At 46.0% G+C, this 25,637-nt stretch overlaps 1 protein-coding gene across 2 annotated transcripts in view; it reads left to right on the forward strand.

The window, feature by feature from the left end:
- The window catches only part of SLCO3A1 (solute carrier organic anion transporter family member 3A1), a 324,443-nt gene that overhangs the window by 271,510 nt on the left and 27,296 nt on the right, over positions 1 to 25,637 (forward strand). For both annotated transcript variants that reach the window (XM_061179978.1, XM_061179977.1), the window contains exons 5-7: positions 8,433 to 8,597; positions 13,646 to 13,844; positions 14,981 to 15,119. In XM_061179978.1, coding sequence (XP_061035961.1) covers positions 8,433 to 8,597; positions 13,646 to 13,844; positions 14,981 to 15,119 — 503 coding nt within the window. The remainder of the gene's footprint in view (positions 1 to 8,432; positions 8,598 to 13,645; positions 13,845 to 14,980; positions 15,120 to 25,637) is intronic.

Here is a 25,637-nt window from a genome sequence, read left to right on the forward strand (position 1 = left end):
CATTGCCCTTCTAATGAGACTGGACTTTATTTTATGAGCCATTGTTTCCCAACTAGGGATTTGAGTCAGCATTGCATGTGAGCTTTCTTGAAACACACATATTCAGGGGCCGCATCCCTACAAATTATGATTCTCTGAGTGTATGGTGGGGAAGGGGGATGGGGGGAGAGGTGATCCAGGCATCTGGATGTCTTTAAAGCTCCCCAAAAGATTCTAAGTGAGCTCCCAGTAGAAAACAAATGTCAGAGCTGGTGGGGGTCCCTTGAGGGGTCTCCACCAGGGGCTAATTTCTCTGGCAGTTGCATATAAGATAAAATGGGGGAGGTGGCCCACTGATGAAATAAGCTTGGGACAGTCTGTGACATGACTCTTGGAGGTTGACATTAGCATATTGAAGGCTCTGAGAAGACCTGCTGTAAACCCAGCACTTCCGGAAGTAGCATTAGGATGTCTAGGTTTAGAGATGGGCACGTACGTCAGCTTGGGTGCTTGGCTTCACCATTTCTTTTCTGGACACTGCTGTTTCTCTTTCCAGACTTTCCAGGAATGAATTCTCCCATCATTGGCATTTTTGTGAATGTCAAACGCAGTGAGCCCGGCCACCACTGAGGTGGGGCGCCCTGCTCCCAGAGAAGGTTCTAAGGGCTGGCGTGAAGTTATGAAAGTGGCCGTTTGCTTACAAAAGACTCTTGATTTCCTTAGTCATTTTCTGTCTGCAGCCAACATGGAAAGATGCAATATTGGGGTCTGAATAAGAGCCTGCTGCTTCCCAACCTCCTTTCTCCACCTCTGAAATCATGTGGTGATCATGTTTCTGACTTCACACTGCTGCTGCCAGGAAATGACTGGGATGACCCCAGTTTAGAGCAGCAGCTTGCAGATGCTAGGCATGCCTCTGTGTTCACTTAGTTCTTGCTTTAAACTGGCTAGTGGGCAACCACACTGCTCCTCCTTGGTGTGGCTGTAAGGAGCTGGTGACTTTTAAAGAATCGGTGGAATTGATGGGCTCTGGGTCGTCCTAACCGATCCACACCCATCTGACACTTGGGTTTCACTGTAGATGCTCGTTTCCTGTGCTGATGGCTTCTTGTTTGTTCTTTCAAACCACAACCTTCTCCATACAAGGGAGACACATGTTACTGTCTGCCTATTACCTTACTGAAGATGGGCAGACAGAAGCCTGGTAGTTACTGCTTTCAAAGTTAGCCGTGAGAGGGTGCTAGAAGCTCCCCTGGATGCCCAGGGCAGAGATTGGGGGATGGGCTCCTCTGTAGTGATGAGGCCACAGGGGGCCCAAGGCTGCTGGTCTGGGGCCAAGTTCATGGTAGGTGCTCGCTTCCGGGAGGCACCACGAGCCTCCCCTCCCACTGGGATTTTCCCCACCCCTACCTACTCAAGGGATGGTTTGGGCACCTCCAGAATCAGTGATGGAAATGACCATATTAGCTAATTATTCCCACTCTCCTCGCAGCCCATGAACCTGTGGAACATCACGAATGGTGTGATCATAAATTGGTCTCTGTTTCTACAGCTAATGTTCCTTAAGAGACTATTACAGTTACTTTTCAAGGCTATGCAATTCATTTGTTTCCTTATTGGATTCTTTAATCTACCTTGCATGTATTAAGCATCTGCTCTTACCGGGCACGATGCCCACGTCTGGGGATGGAGCTGCTCCATCTCTGCTCTACCTGAGAGCACCTGGCTCCTCCTATGAGACAAGGACGTCCAGTGGGGTTGGTGGTGCCGGGATGACAGCCTGCCCTGGGCATATGGGAACCAACTTGGTGGCTGGTGAACATTCACGCTACCCCATGAAACTTCGTTTTTCCCAGGATTCGCTCTACCTTGGCTTCACTCTTGTGCCTCCATGATGGCATGTTCTTCCACTCCATTATTTCTTCCTTCCTCTTTCATTTTTTTCTTTTTGGTCATGACTTGAATACTGTTATTTATCCCAGATTCCCCCACCTCTGTTCTCTTCTGTCATGGGTCTCCTATGTTGGGAAGCACTTCATGGTGGCTCACCTTTCAGGAAAGTACTTTTCTGTTGATTCGAGGCCCCACCCAGAAACCTGAAGATTTAGAGATGAGTCCCGGAGTGCAGGCAGAACTGAGTTCAAATCCACCCTCCTTCGCTTCTCGGTTTTGCATTCTGGGATGCAGACTGTTGGGTTTCAGCCTCTCAAGGGAGCCTTGGTTTCCTTGGGTCTAAAATGAGGATGGTAGGACCACCCCCATTGTAATAGTTGTGAGAGTTAAAAATGAGAAACCTTGCCACGGTGCCCATCCAACACTGGTTGTGAGGCAGGCTTTGGCGGTCATTGTCATGATTCCTGAGCAGTTGCATAGACTGGCTCCATCTCCCATCTTGGGAGATGTTAACCATGCTGTATTGACAGCAGTGTTATTAAAGAGAAAGAAAGTCAAGGCCAACTTCAGTAGAGAGACTGAAGGCAGAGAGATCTGAGGGTCGAGGGGAGTATAACTGAGCCCCACAGTAAGCACTTCCCAGAGTACCTCCAATTCCCAGGAAGGGCAGTGGACAAGGACTTGTGCCTCCTGACCCCCTGACCTGCTGAACAGCCCCCTGCAGAAGGGGGATCTTCTTGGAAAGTCCTTGGCTCCCAGGAGCTCAGTTCACCTGCTCCATTCTCTTCCCCACTCTACTCATCACATCTGATCACATAGGTATTCCTGTAGGAAGCCTGTTGTCCTCCTCCCAGCCCAAGGGCTCTCTCCCTAACATAGCCAAGGATTACTTCTATTATATTGATTACTATTAATCCTATCGGACTCTTTTTTACTGAAGTATAGTTGACTTACAATATTGTGTTAGTTTCAGATGTACGGAAAAGTGATTGTTATGCATATATATATATATATATATATATATATATATATATATATGTATATATATGTATATATATTCTTTTTTTCTATTCTTTTCCATTATAGTTTATTACAGGATATTGAATACAGTTCCCTGTGCTATACAGTAAATCTTTGCCATTAATCCCATCAGACTCTTACCTGTATTCTAGACTAGAAGCCCTGGGCTACATGCTTTACATGCAGTGGGTCTCATTTCATGTTTATGGCAATCCATGGGATGGAGTCATGTACTCTGGTCAGTCTTGAAGCCAGAATTCAAATCCCAATGACCTGGCTCCTTAGACCAGGTTCTTAGCCATTATTTTATACAACCTTATTCAGTGAAATCTTTTCTATGTTACAGGACTCTTCTGTAGGCTCTCCAATCCTTTCTTTCATTCCTCTGTCCCCCTCCCTTCCTTTCCTACTTCTCTGCCTTCAAACGACATGGACTAAGCCCTTAGTCATGTCAGATCTGTTCATTTTCCCTAACCCCAGTGGGAATGTTTTATTATTCTTCATTCTAAGAATTAAGCTGCAGCTTGATTACCAGGGGCAGCCTGCATGCTTAGTCCTCAAGCCAACATCAGCACCCCTCAGAACCCAGACCAGAACAGCACAATGGTTATAAGCATACTGTGTAGCAGCAGGTGCCAGGGCGTGAGTTTCTGCTTTGCTTCCTTAACCATGGGGCCACTGTCTGCCTCAGTCTTCTCATCTGTAAATGGAGGATTTTAATCATCCCAGGAACACAGTTTGTTGTGAGGATCATACGAGTGGATGTGTAAGCAGTTAGAATGGCACTTGGCACACAGGAAATGCTCTGTCAGGGTTAATCCTCATGACTTCTCTAAACCTGGCTTTCTCCCTCTTGGAGAACCCACAATTTTCCAAGAATCTCCATCCTACAGGACTGCCTTCCAAAGACTAGCAATAGCAAATTTGTTTTCCCTGGAGATCACTCCCCTGCCACTCTTCCCAACTTTGTACCATTCCGCTAGTAGCAGCACCGTGCTCCTGATGAGAGGTGAAAAGGTTTCCCTAGCTGTGAGGCTGCATGATACAAGCCTGCCTGCCTCCTACCCCAGCTCCCAACTTCTGAGGCTAAATCAGAATGTGAGAGGCAAATAGCTCTGGGAGACTGTAGGTGTTTGGTAGCCTGGTGTGGCCTTGGTTCACCAATTTCTATTTGTCTGGGCCACCTCATTAGCTACTGCCACCTTGGAAAGTTAGCATTTTATGGGCTTAACAATCCATTTGCATGAAAAAGCTTAGAACACTGGGATAGCCCTAGGATCAAGCTAATTAATACCCCTTCTCAAATTGGGGCTTTGGAGGGTAGATTGAACCTTTGAAAAGGAATTTTCTTTGACAGTACTACAAGTCATTGCAATAAAACCCAGGATGGGAGGAAGAAACTGGGAGGAAAATAGCTGAACACAAGAGGAAGCTGTCATTTCTGGAGGCGAATCGGCTGGGTATAGGCGGAAAAAAGAATGCTCTTCATGCAGATGAGGCCCACTGAGTCTTCCCTGGGCCTTCCGCCAGATAGTTCTCAAACTTAATGATTTTCACATCTAATCCAAGGCAAAATTAGTCATTAGATATTAAAACAAAAGCAGGCAGGCTCCTATCTTGACAAGGAATCCTTCCAACTGAAATGGAATTATCTCTGGAATAATTAAAATGCATGCTGAAGTATGAAAATGTTCCATTAGCTGGAGTTGCCTTTGTTGAGAAGTGCCCTCCTCATCCCCAAATAAGCCACGATGGCCATGATCAAGGACAAGGAGGTACCGCGGCCCAAATAGTTAATGTGATCAAACTCGACTCCTCATTGGCATCATTTCTGAGCCAGAGAACATAGTTCCTAATTGGAGGATGCTGGTGGTGTCAGCTCAGCAGCAGTTTTATTTGCAAACAAGTGTGGCTGTGGTGCTTTCTCCTACTGAAGTCCCCAGATCTAAAGAGTCTGCACCATAACAAAGAAAATGAAGCCTACAATAAAAGTATGGTACAGGATGGTTTTCCTAGAATGTCCCCAACGTACTGACTGTTTGTCAACAGTGTTTCCAAAGTTTAGATATCTTAATGCCAAAAGACTACAATGATGGAGCAACAGTGTTATTACCTGCCAAAACATGAATAGCTGTGGGCTTTCAAATTCATTTATTACAAGGAAGTGCTGTGGTCGCCCATGTATTCCATACCACTCTCTGTGAAGCTTGGTGTTTTGTGACATAATCAACCAGTCCCTTGTCACAGGTACATTACACCATCACAATGTGCCAAACACTATAGCAAATCAGCCTTCACTCATTAGCAGTGATTTATGACGATGGAGTCTTAACATCCAAGGGGTTTTTGTTTATGAAGACAAATACTTACTTCATTACCTTCTGTTTATGCCCAATGTATTCGTCTTCTATATTTGTCAAACAGTACACATTTTTGAACATTACACAATCAACATTCCTCTAAATATTTTTACAATACTTAATAATGTGAATTTAACAAAGGAAAATTTTCCAACATTTAAACATAGATTTTTTTTATTTATTTATTTTTAAATTTATTACTTATTTTATTTATTTTATTTTTGGCTGCATTGGGTCTTTGTTCCTGTGCGCGAGCTTTCTCTAGCTGTGGCAAGCGGAGGCTACTCCTTGTTGCGGTGTGCAGGCTTCTCATCACGGTGGCTTCTCTTGTTGCGGAGCATGGGCTCTAGGCGCGCAGGCTCAGTAGTTGTGGTGCACGGGCTTAGTTGCTCTGCAGCATGTGGGATCTTCCCGGACCAGGGCTCGAACCCACGTCCCCTGCATTGGCAGGCAGATTCTTAACCCCTGCACCACCAGGGAAACCCCTAAACATAGATTTTAAGTGTAACCTCTTCTAGACAAATATTTGAGATGACATTTCTAAAAAAGTCAGATTATTGTAAATGCTCAAAACCCTGTAAAAAATGAACAGAACACACGTATAAAGGCCAGTCCCTTGCAATAAAGCAGGTATAAATATATAAATACCATGGATTTAAAGTTGTTTTCTCACCATCTTTATTCTTATTCATACCATTTTTAAAGTTTTTGTCTTATTTTGTGCATGTGTGCACATGCATTTATTTAATCCAAGAGTTACCTTCCTAAGATTTTAGTAGTTTAATGAGAAACCACCGTGGAACAGCTGAGGCCACCAGCTCTGGTTGTTTCTCTGTTGGGATACGGAATCAGATTGCTCATCCCACAGTGATTCTGAGCCTCCAATCGTCTGGCTCAGTCCAGTCCCATAACTAAGTTCCTTTTAGTACGTCAAAGGATCCTTAAGTCCCTATCTTATATAGAGATTTTCATTTTTGAAACTTGGTATCTTTCCCAGAAATGATCAATTTTATGTTGTGTGTATCTGCCAGTTCCTGACCCATTGTTCTGTCATTTTGATTTATTGAGCTTGTCTGTTAACATTATTAAAAACTTATGTATCTCCTATTATTATTTTATTCTAATTAGTTGGGCCATTTAGAGGTTTCATCTCCTAGGAAATGAGATTGAGCCTGTGTAATTAGCTCTCTTCTTTAGGACAGCTGGCTAATTCATCACCTTGGAATGCAGTGTTAGACCTTGCTCACCTGTTTATTTTGTATGACCATGGGCACTGATTGGTTTTTCCTAGACTTGGAATAGTACTTGCTTCATCTGGGACTCTGTTTTATCTTTTTCTATTTACACAGGTGGAAACAAGTACACCACATGCCAAATGTTCCACATTATTATGAGTACAGCAAAACAGAGGTCCCCTAACTTGTCACTGGTACACCACTTTTACACATTTTTGCCTATTTCCTTACCACCTGTACCATTATTTACATAACTTTCTCTTTAAATAACTTTAAATCTTAAAACTTTAAATCTTAAATAACTTTAAATCTACTTGTTTTAACCTAGCATCATCTTAAGCTATGGTAGCCATGAAACCATGTATTTGATGTATCAGTTTTATTTTAGTTAACTTTTTTTTTTTTTTACTAAGTGCACATTAAAATAATGGCATAAGTATTGAAATGATGGGGTTGTCCTGATACCCCCAGACCCCTTGCATACTGCCAGGATATGTCATCACTCCATAGCTGAGGAGATCTGGTCAAAGACCATGTACAAAGGATTCTAATGGCTGGAAAGAACCAAATAATGTGATTACATTCAAAGGATTTTAAGAAACCCAAATCTCTCATTTGTAAAAGCACCAAATTAAAAGGAAATCTGAGTGGTTTATGAAACCACATACTTTAGGAAAAACAGAGTATAATAAAATAAGGTTGAAATGCATCACCTCAACAAAACCTGCTTTGGCTCCATTGGTAATTAAAGCGGTGCACAAGCCACAAAGCACTTTTGCCCACCATCAACTCTCATCTGAGCCCTGAGCATCAGGGCTGGGTGGGCAGCAGCTTCTAGGTTGCCTTGGGTGTTGAGGAAAGACCACCTGAGGAATAAGGAAGAGATGGAGCAAAGATCTGGGTTCAGAGCGTTTAATGGAGGGAAGAGCCCTTGTGCAGAGAGCTGGGTGGGGAGGACCAGGTGCAGGTGGGGCTGAAGCAGAGGGAGAATGGAGCGTGATCAGATAGCCAAGGGGCAGACTGTGGGCCATTGTACCAAGTGTGGACTTTGGCCATTGTGGAGTTTTGAGTAGGAAACCGATTTGAGCTGATCCCATTGACTACTGCATAGGGAAGGATTATATTGGATCAAGAGTGAAAACCAAGACCCTAGTCTTCCCCAGGTGAAAGCTCATGGAAGCTTGGCCAGGCGAACGTGGTTGTGAGAAGGAAGGGCGGGGTGGGGTGGGTGGAGGTTGGATTATATATGTACTGTGTGTGTGTGTGTATGTGTGTATGCATATACATACACTATAATTTCATTTCTTTCTTGAAACTGTTAAGATGAAATATATTTTCTTAAAAGAATAGATACATGTATATGTGTACCTGAATCACTTTGCTGTACACCTGAAACTAACACAACGTTGTTGATCAACTATATTCCAATATAAAATAAAAAATAAAAAAAAAAACGAGTTGTTGAAAAAAAAGATTAAATATATTTTCTTAACACACACCATTATAAATATTCATCACAGGTATATTGATAATATATACTTAGATGTATTAATATAACATAATTAATACATTTATAATTTATAATATGATTAAGTTATAATTTCCCTTTTGAGAAACAAACCCCAAACTCCTCTGTCTTTTTTTTGGATGGAAATAACTTGTGATGGCTTATAAAATAGTGTTTCCAGTGTGCTGTAAAAAAAAAAAAAGGCATGGTGTAGTTTCTCCTGCTTTAGTAGTTGTCAGTTTAGTTGACAAAATATCAGCATATCTTTTGAAGCCAGAGTTTTCACAATTATGGCTGACTCAACAGGTTATAGGCTTTGGCCTGAGCAACAAGGTGACTCCTGATGCTGTTTACTGAGATGGGTCAAATTGGGGCCTTGGGGGCAGAAGGCCTGGGAGTGCAGTGTGTGACCTTGGTCCTCTGCTTCTCTCCCTGCAGTGATCCCGAAGGTCACAAAGCACCTGCTCTCAAACCCTGTGTTTACCTGCATCATCCTGGCCGCCTGCATGGAGATTGCAGTGGTGGCTGGCTTCGCTGCCTTCTTGGGGAAGTATCTGGAGCAGCAATTTAACCTCACCACCTCTTCTGCCAACCAGCTGCTCGGTGAGTCTGTTTCTCAGCCTCCCAGGAGGGTGGAGAGAGGCTGTCACTGCTTGTAATCCTATAAGAATTGACTGAGACCCGCCAAAGAGCCCAGACTGTGCTACCCCTGCAGAAGCGTATACATGTGGTCAGTGTGCAGAAGAATTTCAAAGTATTTTCTTGGAGTAAGATTTACTTGCCTGAGACAATTGCTAAAAGTACGTGATAATAAAGAGCTAAAATATAAAGTGTGCGTAGGAAGCATTGTGACAGGCCAGGAAGTCTATAAATCGGTGTGAACTGGAGAATTGGGGGGAAGATGTGAGGAAGGAAGAGGGGAATCAAGATGGATCTTGCAAGTTTAGCAGGCTTTGGTCAAGAACATAAAAAAGCAAGAATATTCTTGGCAGCATAACACCCACGGTCAGCAAATATAGAGGTTGGAAGCCATATGCTCCCCTCTATCCCTGTGCCCATGGCAGACGTAATTAATGGATCATGACACTCCTTCTCCCCAAGCTCAAGCGTGATCTTACCAGTCTTCTCAGCAGTAGACTACAGGAATCTGTTTCCAGTCCTTTGGAGCTGACATGCTAAAGGAAGCCAGTTTGCCCTCATGAGAAGGAGCATTCCTTATACGCAGTAGGGAAGGTGGTCTCATGGCAGAGGAAGGAGAACGAAGGGTCAAGAATGACTTCCAGGTTTCTGGCTCAGACAAGGGGTGGTACCATTTGTGAAACCTGGAAATAGCAGAAAAGAATCAGATCTGTAGGGAAGGTTGTGAGTTCAGAGTTGAAGTTGCTGAGTGTGAGATGGCCATGGTATATCTACATGATGTCCTGTGCATGGTTGAGGGCTGAAGAAGAAGATGTGGGTTGCATCGGTTTGTGCATGGTAGTTGAGGACACAGGAGTGGAATTTGCAGAAGGAAAATGTGTAGAATTAGAATAGAGGGGGTGAAACACTGCCCATAAGGGAATACAGGAGGCCATAGAGAAGTTCAAGAAGCAACTCCTGAAAGAAATCCGTGGATCACAGGAGTCAAGGAAGAGATGATACCAAGAAGGAAGCTGTCAGCAGCATGAGTGCCCATGCGTGCTGCGGCCTCACACGCCTCTGGTCCCTTCGACAACCACGACGTCTTTCAGCCTGTGTCAGGGCTGTGTCCATGAAACGGCAGCAGGGGAGCAGCCCACAAGAGGGAAGGAATAGCCAGTGACTGCAGGACACTTTCCCGAGCTTAGCGGTGGAGGGACGGAGAGAAGACATGGCGGGCAGTGTGTGTTGCAGTCAAGGGAGTGGAGTAGTGACGGTGCTGTTGCTAAGAGACAGTTGCTATTGTGACAGGAAGGACTTGAGCAGGTGTCTAAGCAGAGGGGAAAGAACCAGCAGAGGCGATGTGCAGAAAAGAGAGGGAGTATGGTGGACAGCCTTTGACAGAAGAGCTCATCTGTTCTGAAAGTGCAGAGGAGAGAGACATGAGGATGGCCCCTGAGAATGTGACAAGTCCGGCCTGGCAGTCGAGAGGGCTCCAGCCCCATGGAATTATCTTCTCTGTTAAGTAGAAGTAGATCATGCCCTGAGAGAAGTGGGCGAGGTGATATTTTCTGATCTTCTCCTTAGCATTTCCTTCACAAAATGGCCAGTAAACCCATGTAAAGGTGCTGACCCATCATGAGTCATCAGGAAAACACATATGAACACCACGATGAAATACTAGTCCATGTCTGCCAGACTGATAGTACCAAGTGTTGGTGAGGATGTGGAGCCACTGGAACTCTCATACACTGCTGGTGGGAGTGCACAATGGTACAAGCGCTTTGGAAAACTCTTTGGCAGTACCCATGAAAGCTAAAAGCATATGATTACGCTGGGATCCAACCATTCCATTTCTGGGCATAAATCCAACAGAAATGAGTGTTTAGGTCCACTCATTTATATATGCGTAGGTAACAGTATCCAAAACAGCTTTATACATAATAGCCCCAAACTGGAAACAACCCAAGTATCTATCAATACTAGAATGGGTAAGTAAATTATAGAATATTCATACAATGGACTGTCATACAGCATGAGAAAGCAAGAGCTTGTATGCATGCCTCAATGTGGATGGATCTGACAGAGTTGAAAGACGTCAGACACAAAAGAGTACATATTTATGAGTTAAAAAGAAGAAAAGTTAATTAAAGTGATAGAGGCCAGAATGATAGTTACCCTTGAGGGTGGAGGGAATGGGGGCACAGGGAGCCCCTGGGGCTGCTGGAAATGTTTTAGTACAGGGGTGTATAAAGGGGCAAAAATTCATCAGTGTTCCCTTAAGCTTATGCACTTCACTGGACGTAAGGTATCAAGTTAAAAAAAATTAAAACCCTACCAGCAATGATGTGGCCAGATCCCAGCACCTCTCCCTGGGAGCTGCTAGGGCAGCACAAGCCTTGTGTTTTTCTTTTTTACTAATAACTCTCTACCGTACACTGTTTTATAAGTATTTCTTCCAAGAGGTATTAGCAAGATGCAGTCAGCCCTTTAGTAGCTGTCTGACAGAGATAGGGTAAAATGTGTCTCTCTATAATTAAAGTTATAACTTCTTCATTATACCTACAATCTCTCAGGTTTTGCCCTCCAGCACCCAAAGAGTTTATCTCTCACTTCCTGATTTCTTTGCAGCAGCTCCTTACATTTTGATTACATTTGCTTCAAAGTTGGGGCTCTGTTCTATTTCAGGACAGATTTCCAAAGTTTTCTATCAACAAACAAATCAGTAGTCTTCAGGGCAGAAGGTCAAAAAACAATCTCGCCTTCCTGCACCTGTTTCTGTCCCAGGGACTCTGTCTGTTAGAGCACTTGCATAGGGAGACCCTCTCCCGCCATGTGGAGAGGCAGCCTGGTGGCCCATCTGTCGGTCCGTCCATCCGGCTGGCAGCCCAGGCAGGCAGGACACGTGCCCTCTCCCTGTGCCCTGCCCATAGCATCAGTCTGTTAGCATGAACTCTGGAAGGCTGGCTGCAGGAGGGGCTGGCAGGGGGCCTTTAGGGGACAGAGAGAGGCAGCGGAAGCGTAAGGCAAGGCTCGTGTCCAAAAATGCTTCCTCAGTAGCCCCCTCAGACCTAGGGGATGGACCCCTGCAGTCATCCTGGGCCATCAGCGCTATCTCTGGGCCACCCACGAAGTCATCAGCAGATGGGGCAGAGTTCAGAAAAGAGCAACACAGATGATTAAGGGCTGATGGCATTGATTTATGCGTGAAGATAAAAAGGACCCAATCTGCATAGGTTAAGCTAATGAAGATGGAGTTTGGGGGAAGTTCTGATAACTGCCCGAATGCTAAAGCTGCACACATGTCAGGGAGGGAGAGGGAAGGCTGATGATGGCTTGGAGAAAAGGTGCCGAAAGCCTGTTATTGCCATAGTTACCATCATCACCAGGGGCCGCTCCCTGCTGCCTCTGATGGAAAATGGAACAAAATGCAACCTGCTCTCTGGGTGTGGGCTCTGGTCATCAGTATTCACTCACACAAATCCAATCTGCTCGCTGTTCCGTTCATCTTGAAAATAATCCCCAAGCTCCCACTCTGTGCTGGGCACCGTGCTAGGCACAGGGAGCCGGGACTGAACAGGATGGAACGGTTCTTGTCCTCAGGGAAGCTGCATCTTAGGAGGGGGAGAGAGAACAAGAAACAAGAAAACCAGAAATACCTGAGGCAGCTTCAGATATTGGGGAGAGCCATGCAAACAATAAAATAGGGCAAGAAACAGTAGGAAATCCCAAATGGGCTGCAGGACCACTCTAGATGGGGTGGTCTGGGAAGGCCTCCATGATGAGCATAGGGCCCAGCCAAGTAAAGATAGAGGGTAAGAATGTCCTAGAAGAGGAAACAGCAAGTGCAGAGACTGGGGGCTTGAATGGATTTGGCCTGTTCCAGGGAGAGAGAGGAGGAGGATTGGGCATAGTTGGGGGAGCGGTATGGCATGGGGTATAGACAGGCAAATAGGGGCGAGGTCCTGAGGATCATCTATACCAGGACGAGAGAGAACCAAGCACAGATCATCCAAGAGCATCAAATAATACAGAGATACTATGTTTTTCAAAAAGTGTGATTTGTGCTATTTCCTTTGCAGAGCTCAGCCTCCCTGATTGTTTTTCTCACCCGAATATTAAAATTAATTTGCATTCCTTTAGCACATACCAGCTGATTGATGTAGTCAGTTGACCTAGAGGTCTGTTGATTGGCAAGGCAGAGGCAGCCTAAACTGGAAAATTGGCCATGCACAATCTACATGGTAGATAAATGACACACAGTAATTTAAAGCTGAGTTTAGATGAAGTGAATCGGAACAGAACAAAGCCAAACAGGAGATTGGAACCCTAGGATCCTTTGGTCCTCCTAAGATGCCCTGAGTCTCTGAGAATCAGAAATAACAGGTTTATGGTCCTGCTGCCTTGCAGATAGCTCTGTTGATAAGAAAGGGGAAAAAAATATATGCCAATTACTCACCAGGAGCTATGAAACATATTGATTTGATTGATGCTGCTTCCTGAGAGGTCGCGGGGCTGGTTAAAACACTGTCTCCACAGGCTGGTGAGTTCTGGGACCTTTGTTTAAACAGCCTCCAGACCCTTCCTTGCCTGAAGAGTGGGAGAAAATCCCCAATGTGATCCCCTTTCCCGCACCACCTGGAAAACGCACAGAGGGCACATCACTGCTCCCTGATACTTTCCTCAAATGCGCGTGCGTGTTCCCAGCTGGTCTGACATGTCTCTCGGTTGTTCCCACACCAGCTGGGTGTGTTTCCCATGAGGGTTCCCCACTTAGCATGAAAGGTGTATGACTTAGACTCCTAATCATTGAGTTTTTACGTGTCTGTCTTCCCCAATTTTCGTGAGCTCCTTGAGGGTAGAAATGAGGCCATTAACAGACACTTGGGGGCACAGTGGAGCAAGTGGCACCACAGTGGTGTCACAGGGAATCCTGTCCGTGCAGGGCTCAGCCTCGGGCCTGGCACCCAGTGTCTGCATTGATTGGCCCCTCTTCCCTGGCTAATGGTCCCCGCGCCTCTGCTTTCCTCCAGGGATGACTGCGATCCCATGTGCCTGTCTGGGCATCTTCCTGGGCGGTCTCCTGGTGAAGAAACTCAGCCTGTCTGCCCTCGGGGCCATTCGGATGGCCATGCTCGTCAACCTGGTGTCCACCGCTTGTTACGTCTCCTTCCTCTTCCTGGGCTGTGACACGGGCCCTGTGGCTGGGGTTACTGTTCCCTATGGAAACACGTAAGTCCCAGAAAGGTCTCGCCACCCCTGCCTGCCCAGGATGCCAGGACCCTCTCTCCGGGGTAGGTTAATGGAGCCAGCTTTGTCCCTAGTGACCATGAGCTGGGAAGTCGATGATGCCTCTGCATCTTCCTCCCAGGGTCGAAGAATCCATGTGAACCTTCTGGGCAGAGAGGGCTGACTTCCACTGAAAGGCTGTCTCCCAGGGCGGCCAAGGGAGCACTGGGGAGACAGTCAGACATTCACTCCCCAGAGGACTCAAATGCCTATTTTTGGCACTTGACTTTAGGAATGACGTGAAGATAGAAAATTAAAAAGAAGTTTTATTTTAGAATTCAGCTTAAAATAAAAGAAGAGACTTCAACAATTCCTTTTTTTTTTTTTTTTTGGCCACATGCACGGCATGAGGGATCTTAGTTCCCTGACCAGGGATCAAACCTACACCCGTTGCAATGGAAGCACGGAGTCTTAACCACTGAATCACCAGGGAAGTCCCAACAATTCCTTAAACCATCAGAAGCTATCATTAGACTCACATAGTAATTACAGGGTCTGAGCCATGGTAGGTATTGATAAGTGTGGGAGGGAGAGATGGAGGGGAAAAAAGGAGAGAAGAATGGAAAGAAGTTAGCTCTTGTAGGACAACTTATTTCCTAGTTATTATCCCAAGACTTTGAACTAAAGTCCAATCAGACTTGCCCTTAGAGGGAATTACAGAGAGTCCTTACATATCCAGTGCCAATAGCTGTCCCCTTTTCTACATGAGACTCTGCAGCTGTCTTGGGAATCCAGTTTGGAGCATCAGGGCTGCAGCATGGTTGGCCTGCAGGATACCAGTTCCTCTCCACACCAGTCTCCTCCTCTGAGCAGGCCACCAGGCCTTCTCCTGAAGTTAAGTCAGGAGAAGTAGGGCCGGGCTTATCTGCCACCCTGCGAGGTCAGACAGGCAGAATGGGAGCACACGGGCAGAGGCAGCTTCTGTATATCCATGCACAGTCCAAGCACTGACGGCCCTCCTTCCCTGAACCATGACCACAGTGGCGACCATGACCACAGAGGGCAGAGGGCCGTCACTGGGGGGATCCAACAGAAGTTGACCTTTCTCTGATGGGTTCCACGTTTCCTGTCTTTTCCAGCTCATCACCTGGCTCGGCCCTGGACCCCTACTCGTCCTGCAATAAAAACTGTGAATGCCAAACGGATTCCTTCACTCCAGTGTGTGGAGCAGATGGCATCACCTACCTGTCTGCCTGCTTTGCTGGCTGCAACAGCACGGTATTGGTGATTTTCTGATGGGGTGGGATGGGGCAGGGGACTCAGACAGCTAAAGTAGCTTAAAACCCAAGGTCAAGGGCAAGAGTGGGCAACCACACGTGTCCCCTACTTTGTGTTCCTGCACTGTGAATTTATCTCAGCCTCTGCCCTGCTCTAGTGGAGGATTCTCCATCAGCAGGATGGGAGGCCTGCCAGGCCATCCAGCTGCTTCTTGCTAAATCAAATAGGTTTCCAAAAAGTGTCTTTGAGCAACTGAAAGTAAAAATTCAAAGGAAGCTCTGTGGAGCCAGAGGAAAAGATTGTGGTTCAAAGAACTCACAAAAAGTATCAATGGAATGGGTTGACTCTACAGGTAATGAGCTCCCCATCAACAAAAGTATGTAAAGAAAGGCTAGAAAACCACTTATCAGGGAAGACCTCTTCCAAACCTGAGGTTATGTGGCACTAATCCAACCTGTTCTCTGCTCAGTTTCCTTTGCCCTTTTCTTCTTAGCTAGATGCCTCCCACCTTTTTCCATCCTCCCACTATCAATTTTTTTTGGCTCTTTCCTTCTCAGCATGAATTATACAATTGGCTGTCAGCCTGCAGCTTTCCACATTCTCTGCATGAAAACTTGAGGCTAAGGGACTGCTCACCCAGTCTTGCTGATCCCACCTTGCAGGCGTCTCTTGCACCTGCCCTTCTTCTGCATCCACACCACCACTGCCCCGGTGCAGGCCCTCCTCATCTCTTGCTTGGTCCAGTGTAGTAGTTGCCTCCCTGGCCTCACAACTCAGGATCACCCCCTGCTGGTCTGTCTTCTACACTGAAGCCAGAATGATTTCTGTAATACTGCATAGGACCCTTTCTAATGCTACTGTCAGCTAGAAGATAAGATCTAGGTACTGAATTGGGTTTGTGTGTGTCTTCAGCATGTGTCTGTCCTCCGCCATGCTCTTCAGCTGTGCTTCCTTTCAGTTTGTGGTATTCAGCTTTCCCCACACAACATGTGTGTTTTCCTACTTCTCCCTCCAATTGGACAACTCCTACTCACCTGTCAATACCCTACTCAAATGCCCCCTGCTCTGTGATACCCTCCCTGCCCTCCTTTATCTTTGGGGTTCTTGGCCCTGCAATCTTGGTACCTGTCTCTCCTGGAGGCACTTCTCTCGTTTCACTGCAGTGATCTGTTTGTCATTTGCCCTGACCTGTGAGTTTCCTAAGTGAGAGCTGACGTCCACAAGTGCTCCATAAATGTCCAGAAATGTATAGATGGAAAGAAAGATAAGAAGGCTGAGTGGCTGCTTTCAAGGAACTTAGAGTTGAAATCATTTGTTTCCTCCCCTTTCCACATCCTGTATCTTTTGGGAGTAGCGATTTCTCCAAAGGAAGAAAAATTGATCATTTATTTTCATTTCCAAAGATCTCATTTTTCCTTGCATTTAACATTTAGATTCTTGGCTGGTTACTACCATTTTTCTATAGAGAAAGTAAATCACCCTGGGGGGAGGGGAACTGATTTTTTAAATTAGATGATAAAGCAGTTTCTTCAAGTGAGAGGAAATGAATTTTTAAAAAGAGATGGGACCTTGAGAATGGTTAAAATAAAAATACAAGCTATTCTTTTTCATGACAGCAATTTCATTAACATTTTAATGTCCAAAAAGTTATATTATAAATCAGTTTTGGTTACTGTGCTGTTATAAGAATTACATTGACTCAGTATAGGCTAGTATCCTGAGACCAAAGCAGTCTATTCCACAGCATTTTCTGACCAAAAAATAGTCTAGAAAAATCCATGTCTCCTGATCTTGCATGGACGAGAGTCTTATTGAATAAGAGCCTAATCAGGCCTGGGTTTGCTTCTAGCTGCTGAAACAGCAAGCTGTGGAATGCAATTATCATCAGAGGGCAAGCTTCTCCGCTTCCCTCTGGACATATGGTTTATTCCCCAGACACCTGCCTTTTCTTCACAGTACTGGAGACCTCATGTTGTCTGCTGGGGTGCAGGCAAAGCAGAGAGGTGATATCCCCCCACAATTACAAGGCAGAGATTGAGAAAACCCCAGGGCTGGGGTGGGAATAACACTCTACCCCGCGGAGGCAGATCTCTGGAGGCCCTGCCCTCCAATGGGTGGACGAGGGCTTTGGGGCCACAGAGCCACGTGTATCCTGGCAAGGGGCCTTTGTGATGGTCGAGCCCTAAAAACAACCACAACCATAAAACTTGCAACAGCAGCAAGTTTTTCCGAGAGCTGGTGCGGGCCAGGTGACGGGGCATTCCACGTGTCCCTCATGGCCCGTGGCAGCTTGGCCCAGAGTCAGAGGAATCTCAGTATTTTGAGAAAATGCCAAAACAGTGGATTAGATTCCTGGTACGTTTACTCCCTCCTCCTCTTCCTTTCTTGTCTCCAAGCTCCCCCCAAAAACTCTTCCACAGACTACAGTCTTCTTCATCTCTCTTCCCTCTTTCCCCTTTTTGTATTTATTCCTTCTGCATCCACTGGAGTCCTTTCCCAGTGTCAATGCAGCCATTCTTTCACCTATACCCCCAGCCCCGCATATATTGGGTTGGCTGAAAAGTTCATTTGGTTCGTGAATACATTAAAGTTTTTGGTAAAAATGAAAAATGTCTTTAGTTTTTACTTAAAACCAAATGAACTTTTTGGCCAGCCCAATATCTCACTCATCCTCGTAACAGCCTTGGCAAGGTGTTCTGCTTATTCCCTGATTACAGATTAGTCCCTTGCCCAAGGTCACGCAGAGCATGGTGGCGTTGGCGCGGGAACGCAGGGTCTGTCTGACGCCAATCCCAGTGTCTTCCTCTGACCCTGTGACTTCTCTCTTTAGGATCCCTATCTTTTTTCCACCAGAAAGAAGCTCTCCATGCATGCCCCCCACAGTCGGGACATTGTGCCTTCATGATCTGGCCCTGCTGCCTTTCCAGCCTCAACCTCCCCGCTCTGCCCACCTTCTGAGGAACCACTAGCTGTGTCAGACTTCTTGGGGTGCCCCCAGCACGCCCAGTTCTCTCTTACCTCCAGACCTTTGTCCATGCTGTTTCTTTCATCAGGGCTTGTCTTCCCCTAAGCCCTTCACATCCCTAACACCTCCTTATGCGCAGCTGAGATGCCTCCTCCCACTTCCTCACTGCTTCCAGGGCTGCACTGGCACCCCTCCTGCAGAGGCCTCAGCACCTGCCCTCCCAGCAAGGCTCTTACTGTGGCCCCCTCCACTGGACTGAATGGCCCATGTTCGCCTGCGTCTCCATCACCAGTCCATCACTAGGCTCCAGTATCCAGGGATGGGGTTCTGCTGTGGACCATTGCATTCCCAGTGTTAGCCATGGCTCTGGATAAAGGCCCCAGGCTTTCTGCACGCCCGGCTGGAGGTTCTTTGCCAACCTCAGCAAGCCCCAGGGCGCCATGGCCGGTAATACCACAACTGACAGGCAGGTTGGTTGGCTGGTGCAGATTTCAATCCTAAACACCTCTTCCATGTTCATCTCTCCCCACTTGATAGCTTCCACCCAGACTTGTGAAAATTTCCCCTAACTCGATTAGATGCGAATAAGTCACTGATGAAATCATTCTGATTATTAGGAGATCTGGTTCACATTAGCGGTTTCCTGATATTAGACTTCCCTTCCTGCCCTGCTTTGGGGTTTTGTTTTTCATTTTCTGATCTCATTTCTCCTTGAGTGATAGTGATGGAAGTTTCCAGAATTGCATTTAATATACAATTTCTAATTCTTCTCATTGCATATGACCAGGAGGGGTAACGAAAAAGATAGCAAGTTAATTTTGTAAGCTTCCTTTGGCATGAATATATTGTCCGGATTGTTTCTGTACTACCTTTCACTCTCAGAAGTAATTATTCTAACAGAAAGCATGTTAGTAGCTGCTGATTGACTGCTGGAAGTTGTATCCTTTTGATGTACTGAATAATTGACTTAAAAAAAGCTTCTATCAGCCACCAATGGAATGCTGAAAATCAGTACAAGTCCAGCACAGCAGTTTGCAGGGGGCTAATGATAGACAAGTAATCTGTTCCCCCATCCAGGCAACAAGGATTTATCAAGCGCCTGTTTGAGTAGAGCCCTGAGTAGGTGCTATGGCGGGGAGGGGAGGGGGCAGCCCCATTTTGGATGCGTGCAGGGTGCCCCTCTCTCAATATGATGGGTCTCGGTCCTGGCTGCACGTTGGAATTGCTTGGGAGCTTTTAAAACATGAGGCCTGAGGTCTATCCTAAGAGTCCTCAGAGATTCTGATTCCCTCTTTCTGGAGTGGAACCCTGCCATCAGTTTTGTTTTTTTTTTTTAAAGATTTAATTTATTTGTTTATTTATTTTTGGGCTGCGTTAAGTCTTCATTGCTGTGTGCGGGCTTCCTCTAGTTGCGGCGAGCGGGGGCTACTCTTCGTGGCGGTACGTGGGCTTCTCATTGTGGTGGCTTCTCTTGTTGCGGAGCATGGGCTCTAGGCACGTGGGCTTCAGTAGTTGTGGCACACGGGCTCAGTATTTGTGGCTCGTGGGCTCTAGAGTGCAGGCTCAGTAGTTGTGGTGCATGGGCTTAGTTGCTCTACCTGCCATCAGTTTTTTAAACACTCCTCCCACACACACACAAGTGTTTTTGATATGTAACCAAGGTTGAGAACCACTGGGCACTGTTGACAGTTTGGGCCGCATCATCCTTTGCTGTGGTACTAGAGGATGTTTAGCAGCATCCCTGAGGCTCTACCCACCGGATGCCAATAGCAGCACTACCCCCTGCACCCTCTGCCATTTGTGAAACCACCAATGCCTCCAGATAGTTCCATAGGTCCCTGGTGCGGGACAGAATCCCCCCCAGTTGGGAACCACTGCTCTAGTTAAAGGAATGAGTTCTTAAAATTTTCTAGAAACAGGGCAGCATCTGAGCTGACACTGAGCGTTCATCCTTCAGTCTCATTTTCCATCTCACCATTATTGGGTTGACCCACTGTAGAAACCAAGCTGGAGGTTAGAGGTGCCATGTCGGCATATTCCTGCAGAAGAAACAAACTGGTCGATTAAATGCCACATCCGCCAGCAGGAGTATCTACAGTGGCTGAACCAAGGTTTGACAGCCTGGCTATTTCATATACAAATCTAGATTTCTGGCCTCTCTGAAAGGCCAGAAAGGTGGATGAGAATTAACATGGCACCTGCACCCCGATGGGGCAGCAGTTGGCTGGAGCTAAGAGGATACTGACACTTTAGACAAGACATTTGATCTCCACTTAGCCATGGTCCCCACCACTGGTCACCCCGGACACCGGCCCATTTTTCTCATCTGTTTCCTAATTGTCCCCAAAGGTCTGGAGCTTGCAAATCCTCTTGTATGGCCTGACCCCATTTGCCAGAACTGATTTAAAAGTCTGTCCTCATCCTGGTGATGGCTTGTCAGAGGGACTTGGGAATATTCTGAAGTCAAGCCCAATGAGGGCATTGCCACCCAGGACATCTAATATATCTCAGGCCCTGGGCTAGACATTAGAAATATAGAGATGAATAAGACAAGGAGATCATGTTTACTATAAGATGAGATGTAATATATTAATAGAGTTACGTCACGAGGGAACACCCAGGAGCAACAGCTAACCAGGCCTTATATGTTTGTAATATCGTATTAGGTGAAAAGAGCACATTGTAGAACAATATCTAGATTATGATCCCTTTTAGTAAAGGAAAAGAAAAATCTAAATATTTGTATATCTCTGCATGGGAAAAGATTGGAAGGATAAGCCTGTTATATGTAATGTTCACAGAACATTATCTCTGGCTAGGACTAAAAACTTAATTTTTATATATTTCTTTACATTTTTCTGTATGTTTCTAAATAGCCTAAAATGAACATGCATCCTTTTTCCAATAAAGAAAAACATTTTTATTAAAAAAAAGATCCAGCATTAAAGGTTGGGTGCTTACAGTCTAATGGAAGGAAACAGGTATGTAGAGAAATTAGTGAACTTGGAGCCTTCTGCCTGCTTGGGTAGGAATTGGTTCTGGGTGGGGAGGGGCTGGAAGGAGACAGTGTGGATGTCATTTCCTGGAGGAGGAGCAGGGGCAGGGCCAGGCTTTATCCACGGAGAATGCGTGGGTAGTTGCCTGGTGGATAGGATGCAAGGACATCCCAGCATGGAATGTGTGTGAGCATGGGGTGGTGGGCAGGCTTGAACCTCGTGACAAGGGCAAGGGTTTGGCTTGGAGTCTGGAAGGAGGAAGGTACAGGGAGGGGCCCGGTGTTCATTCTGAGCTGCAGCCACCTCCTTCTCCCCTGTGCTCTGCCCACACTTTCCACCTGAGATAGCTGGAGCAAAGAGTAAGCCCGACGCTTCCTGAAGAACGGCCCTTTCCTTCCCCTCGGCAGGAGATAATTAAGGCTCTGACAGGATGCAGGTTACAGAGGTGAAGGGTGGACGGAGGTCTTGGTTTCATTGCAGGGTTTTTCTCTCTGGCCATTATCCTTCAGCTAGTGACCCTGCCAGGGCACAAGAGAGCGCATTTCTTCTTGCAGTGTTTCAATCTCCCCTTTGCCTTGAGGCACGTGGGTTGCCGGTGATACTCTTTGTGATGAGCTCCGAGGTCTTCACCTGGAAAAACCAGCTAGGGTTGGGTCAGTGAAGTGAAGAGATTCTAAGCTACAAAAAGACAGTAATAAATGACAGGAGAATGTCTGAGGAACTTCACTGAATCATGAAAGGATCCCATAAAAGTCTAGGACACATGCGAGTATGTTGTCATTCGAAGGAAGACGTTCCAGCTGTTGTGGTACAATCTCAGTCCTTTGCCATCTCGGTCATCAGGCAGAAGCAGGACAGAACACTGCATGTGTCAGCACTCCCTCTGGCCAACCCCCTTTCTGAACTATAGCACTAGGGCCCGACCGTTAATAGAGATTGTCGTTTCTTCCTGGTAACCGAATATATTTCAGAAAGAAAACCAAAAGCAGTATTCCAGGATGCTGAGAATGAAACTTTCAAGTTTTCACAGGCTCTTAATACAAAGGACATCATCACCCCCATGCCTGTCCCCTTAGAAAAGTCATTTTTCAACCTAGAGATTAGTTTTATTTGTGCAATTAATAGAATTGATCCATCAGTATTGAATATTGGGGGAAAAAACCCAAACAAAAACAACTTTATTTTCCAGATACTTTTGAAACACTGCTGAGGAGTATTTTGTTCTTATAATATGAGCTGTCAAAATAGCATGCTTATGATTTCCTTCATCAATAGAAAATGAATCCTAGATTCGAGAGAGTCATTTTTCTATTTTTATGCTCTCCAGCTTTATTGTAATTATTTATTCCATCATTGCATGTGAATAGAAACATTTCTCAATTTAAATTAATGACTGAATGTAGAACGAGAGTACAATTTTTAGTGACTGAGCTCTTCTTTTGTTGATTTCTTCTTCTGGAGTTTTAAATTTTTTTAAATAGATGATACATTTGTGTGGTTCAAAAACCAAAAAGGAGGGAGTGGAAACTCCTTTCTACCTCAGTCTCCTGTTCACCCACTTTTCAACCCACTACTCTGCCCAACAGGTAATTACTATTATTAGTTTCTTGTATATCCTACTGGGTTTTAATGCACCAAAAGGTATTATTCTGTAGCTTGTTTATTTTTTTAATTGAAGTATAGTTGATTTATAATGTGTTATTTTCAGCAAAGTGTACAGCAAAGTGATTCAGTTATACATATACGTAGATCCCTGTGCTATACAGTAGATCCTTGTTGGTTATCTATTTTATACTGTAGCTTGTTACTTGTGGGGGTTTTTTGTTGTTAATAATTTATCTTGGAGTTTTTTCATATTAGTACATAAAGAGCACTCTGATACCTTTTTTACTGATACATAATATTCCGTGCGTGGACCTATTGGAATGTATCTAACCGATTCCTGTTGATGGGCATTCAGGGCTGCAAAACTTTAGCTCCTGCAGACTTGTTGTGACTTGAATTTTGTGCCTGGGCAAGTCTGTATGTAGGATAAGTTCTTGTAGAATTTCCAAGCCAGTCCCACTCTGTCTGCCAGGTCACCACTGCTTCCAAATGTGGTCAGGCCAGTTCCTCCGTGAGCACCATGGTCATCTGATTATCAACATGATCTCTCAGGGCAGGAAAGCTAGGTCCTGCCACCCCACGCCTGGCACCAGACAGAGACTCCAACTCTCCTGGAGGCAGTGGGGACCACATTCCTCCCCAGAGAACAGCAAACTGGGAAGACGTTCCTTTGCCACGGGATGGAAAACTGGACATTTGCCAGGTCAGGAGCAGTAGACTAATCTCCTGGAGCCTAGTGCACTTCCTTCACGGTTAAATATATTGGGGGCTGCTGAGGACAGCACTAGGGGGTACCACTTCATTCAGGCCATGATCGTCTATAGGCCGTTGCCCAGGTCCATCTGCATTCTGGGCTGGCGCCACCCACGGGACTGTTGTATACAAACAGGGTGAGAATTAGTATCCCAACCTCTATCATCTCCTTCCCCCACACCCAGGTTATCCCTATATTTTCAAACTTCCTACTGCTTGGGGCTTTTGCAGATCTCAGTGTTCCCACTTACATGCCCAGATAATATCAGCTGAAAGGCTGTCTGCTCTTCCTTCTCACTTGGGATCGTAGTGTGAAGCCTCATTGGTGCAAAGTCCTCTCTTCCAATTATGCACCCTGGGATGATTATTCCCACCACACTGGGACATCAGGGTGGAAGTTTCTCCCTAACCTGGCCTTGTACGCTCAGAGCCTCACAGGTCCTTTAGCACAATGGCCAGGGCGATCTGTGGTCTCTTCTATCACCTGAGCCCAAATAAAGGACATTTCCCATCCCTTGCCATAGGACTTAGGCTTAGCACTTTTCCTTGGATTCTCTGCAGGAAGGGTTCTAGGAATGTCCCAGCCTGCACCCCAGGCCTCGGGACCACCCAGCACTTTCTGTTCATTCTGTCAGATTGACTCATTTAACTAAAAAGGAAACTCATCCAGGTCACTCGGCTTACCTCCTCCCCAGCCTCTTTTCACAGCTCCTCTCAAATACATTAAATCTGAATAAATTAGTACAGAGTTGCCTAGAGCATTTGAGAGGGACCCATCCATTTCCAGCTTCTCTCCTCGGCACCAGCAAGCCAGTATGATCACTGGTCCTGTACCAGTTTCCTGCTTCTCCTCTCCTGGCATCTATACCCTACAAGCGCTTATTCCTGTCCAATCAGCCTGTGCTGCCCTGGGTCCATTCTTGTCCCATTCCACCCCCTGGCTTTGTGATCTCACCTGTCCCCTTTGCCTTGGCTGCAAATCCCAGGGTGGCTCAGCCCCGCTGTTCGCTCACGCCATTCACAGGATGTTGCCTTCCTGGACACGTTCACCTCACCCAGACCAGAAGGGCTGTATAATCACTGAGATAAAGGCATCTTATTTCTGACCCATTCCATTAGGGCCTTGATCACAGGCCTAATCCAGAGAATTTCAGAAGGAGTTTTTTACTTATCAGAGCAGGGAGGGGCCGGGCAGTTTCCTCTTATGGTAAATGTAATACAGCTGAGCCATAGCCTAGGTACAGGGCAGAAATCGAAGACTGGGTGTAGGTTCCAATTACAGATTACTTATTAAACTAAACAGAGCTCACCAATCACACAGTTCATTCAAAGGGTTCTGATGACATCACATTCCTAAGGGGCTACGTGAGTCAGAACTCAGTTCCTGGGGTACTTGGCAAAACAAGACCACAGGCATCCACCAGGGGCCTGTTCCCTGTTTATACCTGGGCACTCTCCGAGGCCACATGGTTCTAAGGACCCCAGTCCCAAATCTCTTTTTCCTCTCAGGCTACAGCAGGGATCAAAGAGAGGAGGATGGGAGTGGTTTGAACTAGGGCAGGGTTTGAGAGGTGTTTAGGATATGATAAAATGAATGGGACTTGAGGGTTCATTCATTCGTTCATTCATTCCATACCATACTCTAGAGCTGGGGATAAGTCAGGGATCAAAACCGCAGTGTTTTCTGTCCTTATTAGCATTATTGTCACGAGGAAGATGGATTTGACGTAGGAGTAGGGGGTGGGGGAGGTCCACCGGGTCTCTATCGAGTTAACAGGGTGTCATTTCTAAGGCAAGAGATGTGGAGGGAAAGGAGATGGGGGCCCGGGGGATGTGTATCTGTCAGGGTTTGGTCAGGAAAACAGCACCCACAAGTCTTTTGGAAATAAAGGGTTTAGTATAGGAAATAGAACTAACGTGAATGTGGAGGAGTTGGGAAATTAAGATCTGGAAGAAGTGAGATGAAGGACTGGAGAACAGTCACTCACTACATCCCCAGAAGTACCAGCTCAGGTGGGCAAGTCGAGGCATATGGGAAATTCCCAGGTGGCTGCTCAGTGAGATGAAGGGGACTTTCCGGGAAGGGTCTGGGGAAGCACATCAGCAAGGCTGCGTCCAGGTCAGTAGAGGTGGCCATGGGCCCTCTGTTGTCGGCAGGGTAGTCAATAAAGAAGGCGGATGCACACAGGGATGCCTAGG

This window comes from Eubalaena glacialis, chromosome 2, assembly GCF_028564815.1.
Source record: "Eubalaena glacialis isolate mEubGla1 chromosome 2, mEubGla1.1.hap2.+ XY, whole genome shotgun sequence".
NCBI classification, from domain to species: domain Eukaryota; kingdom Metazoa; phylum Chordata; class Mammalia; order Artiodactyla; family Balaenidae; genus Eubalaena; species Eubalaena glacialis.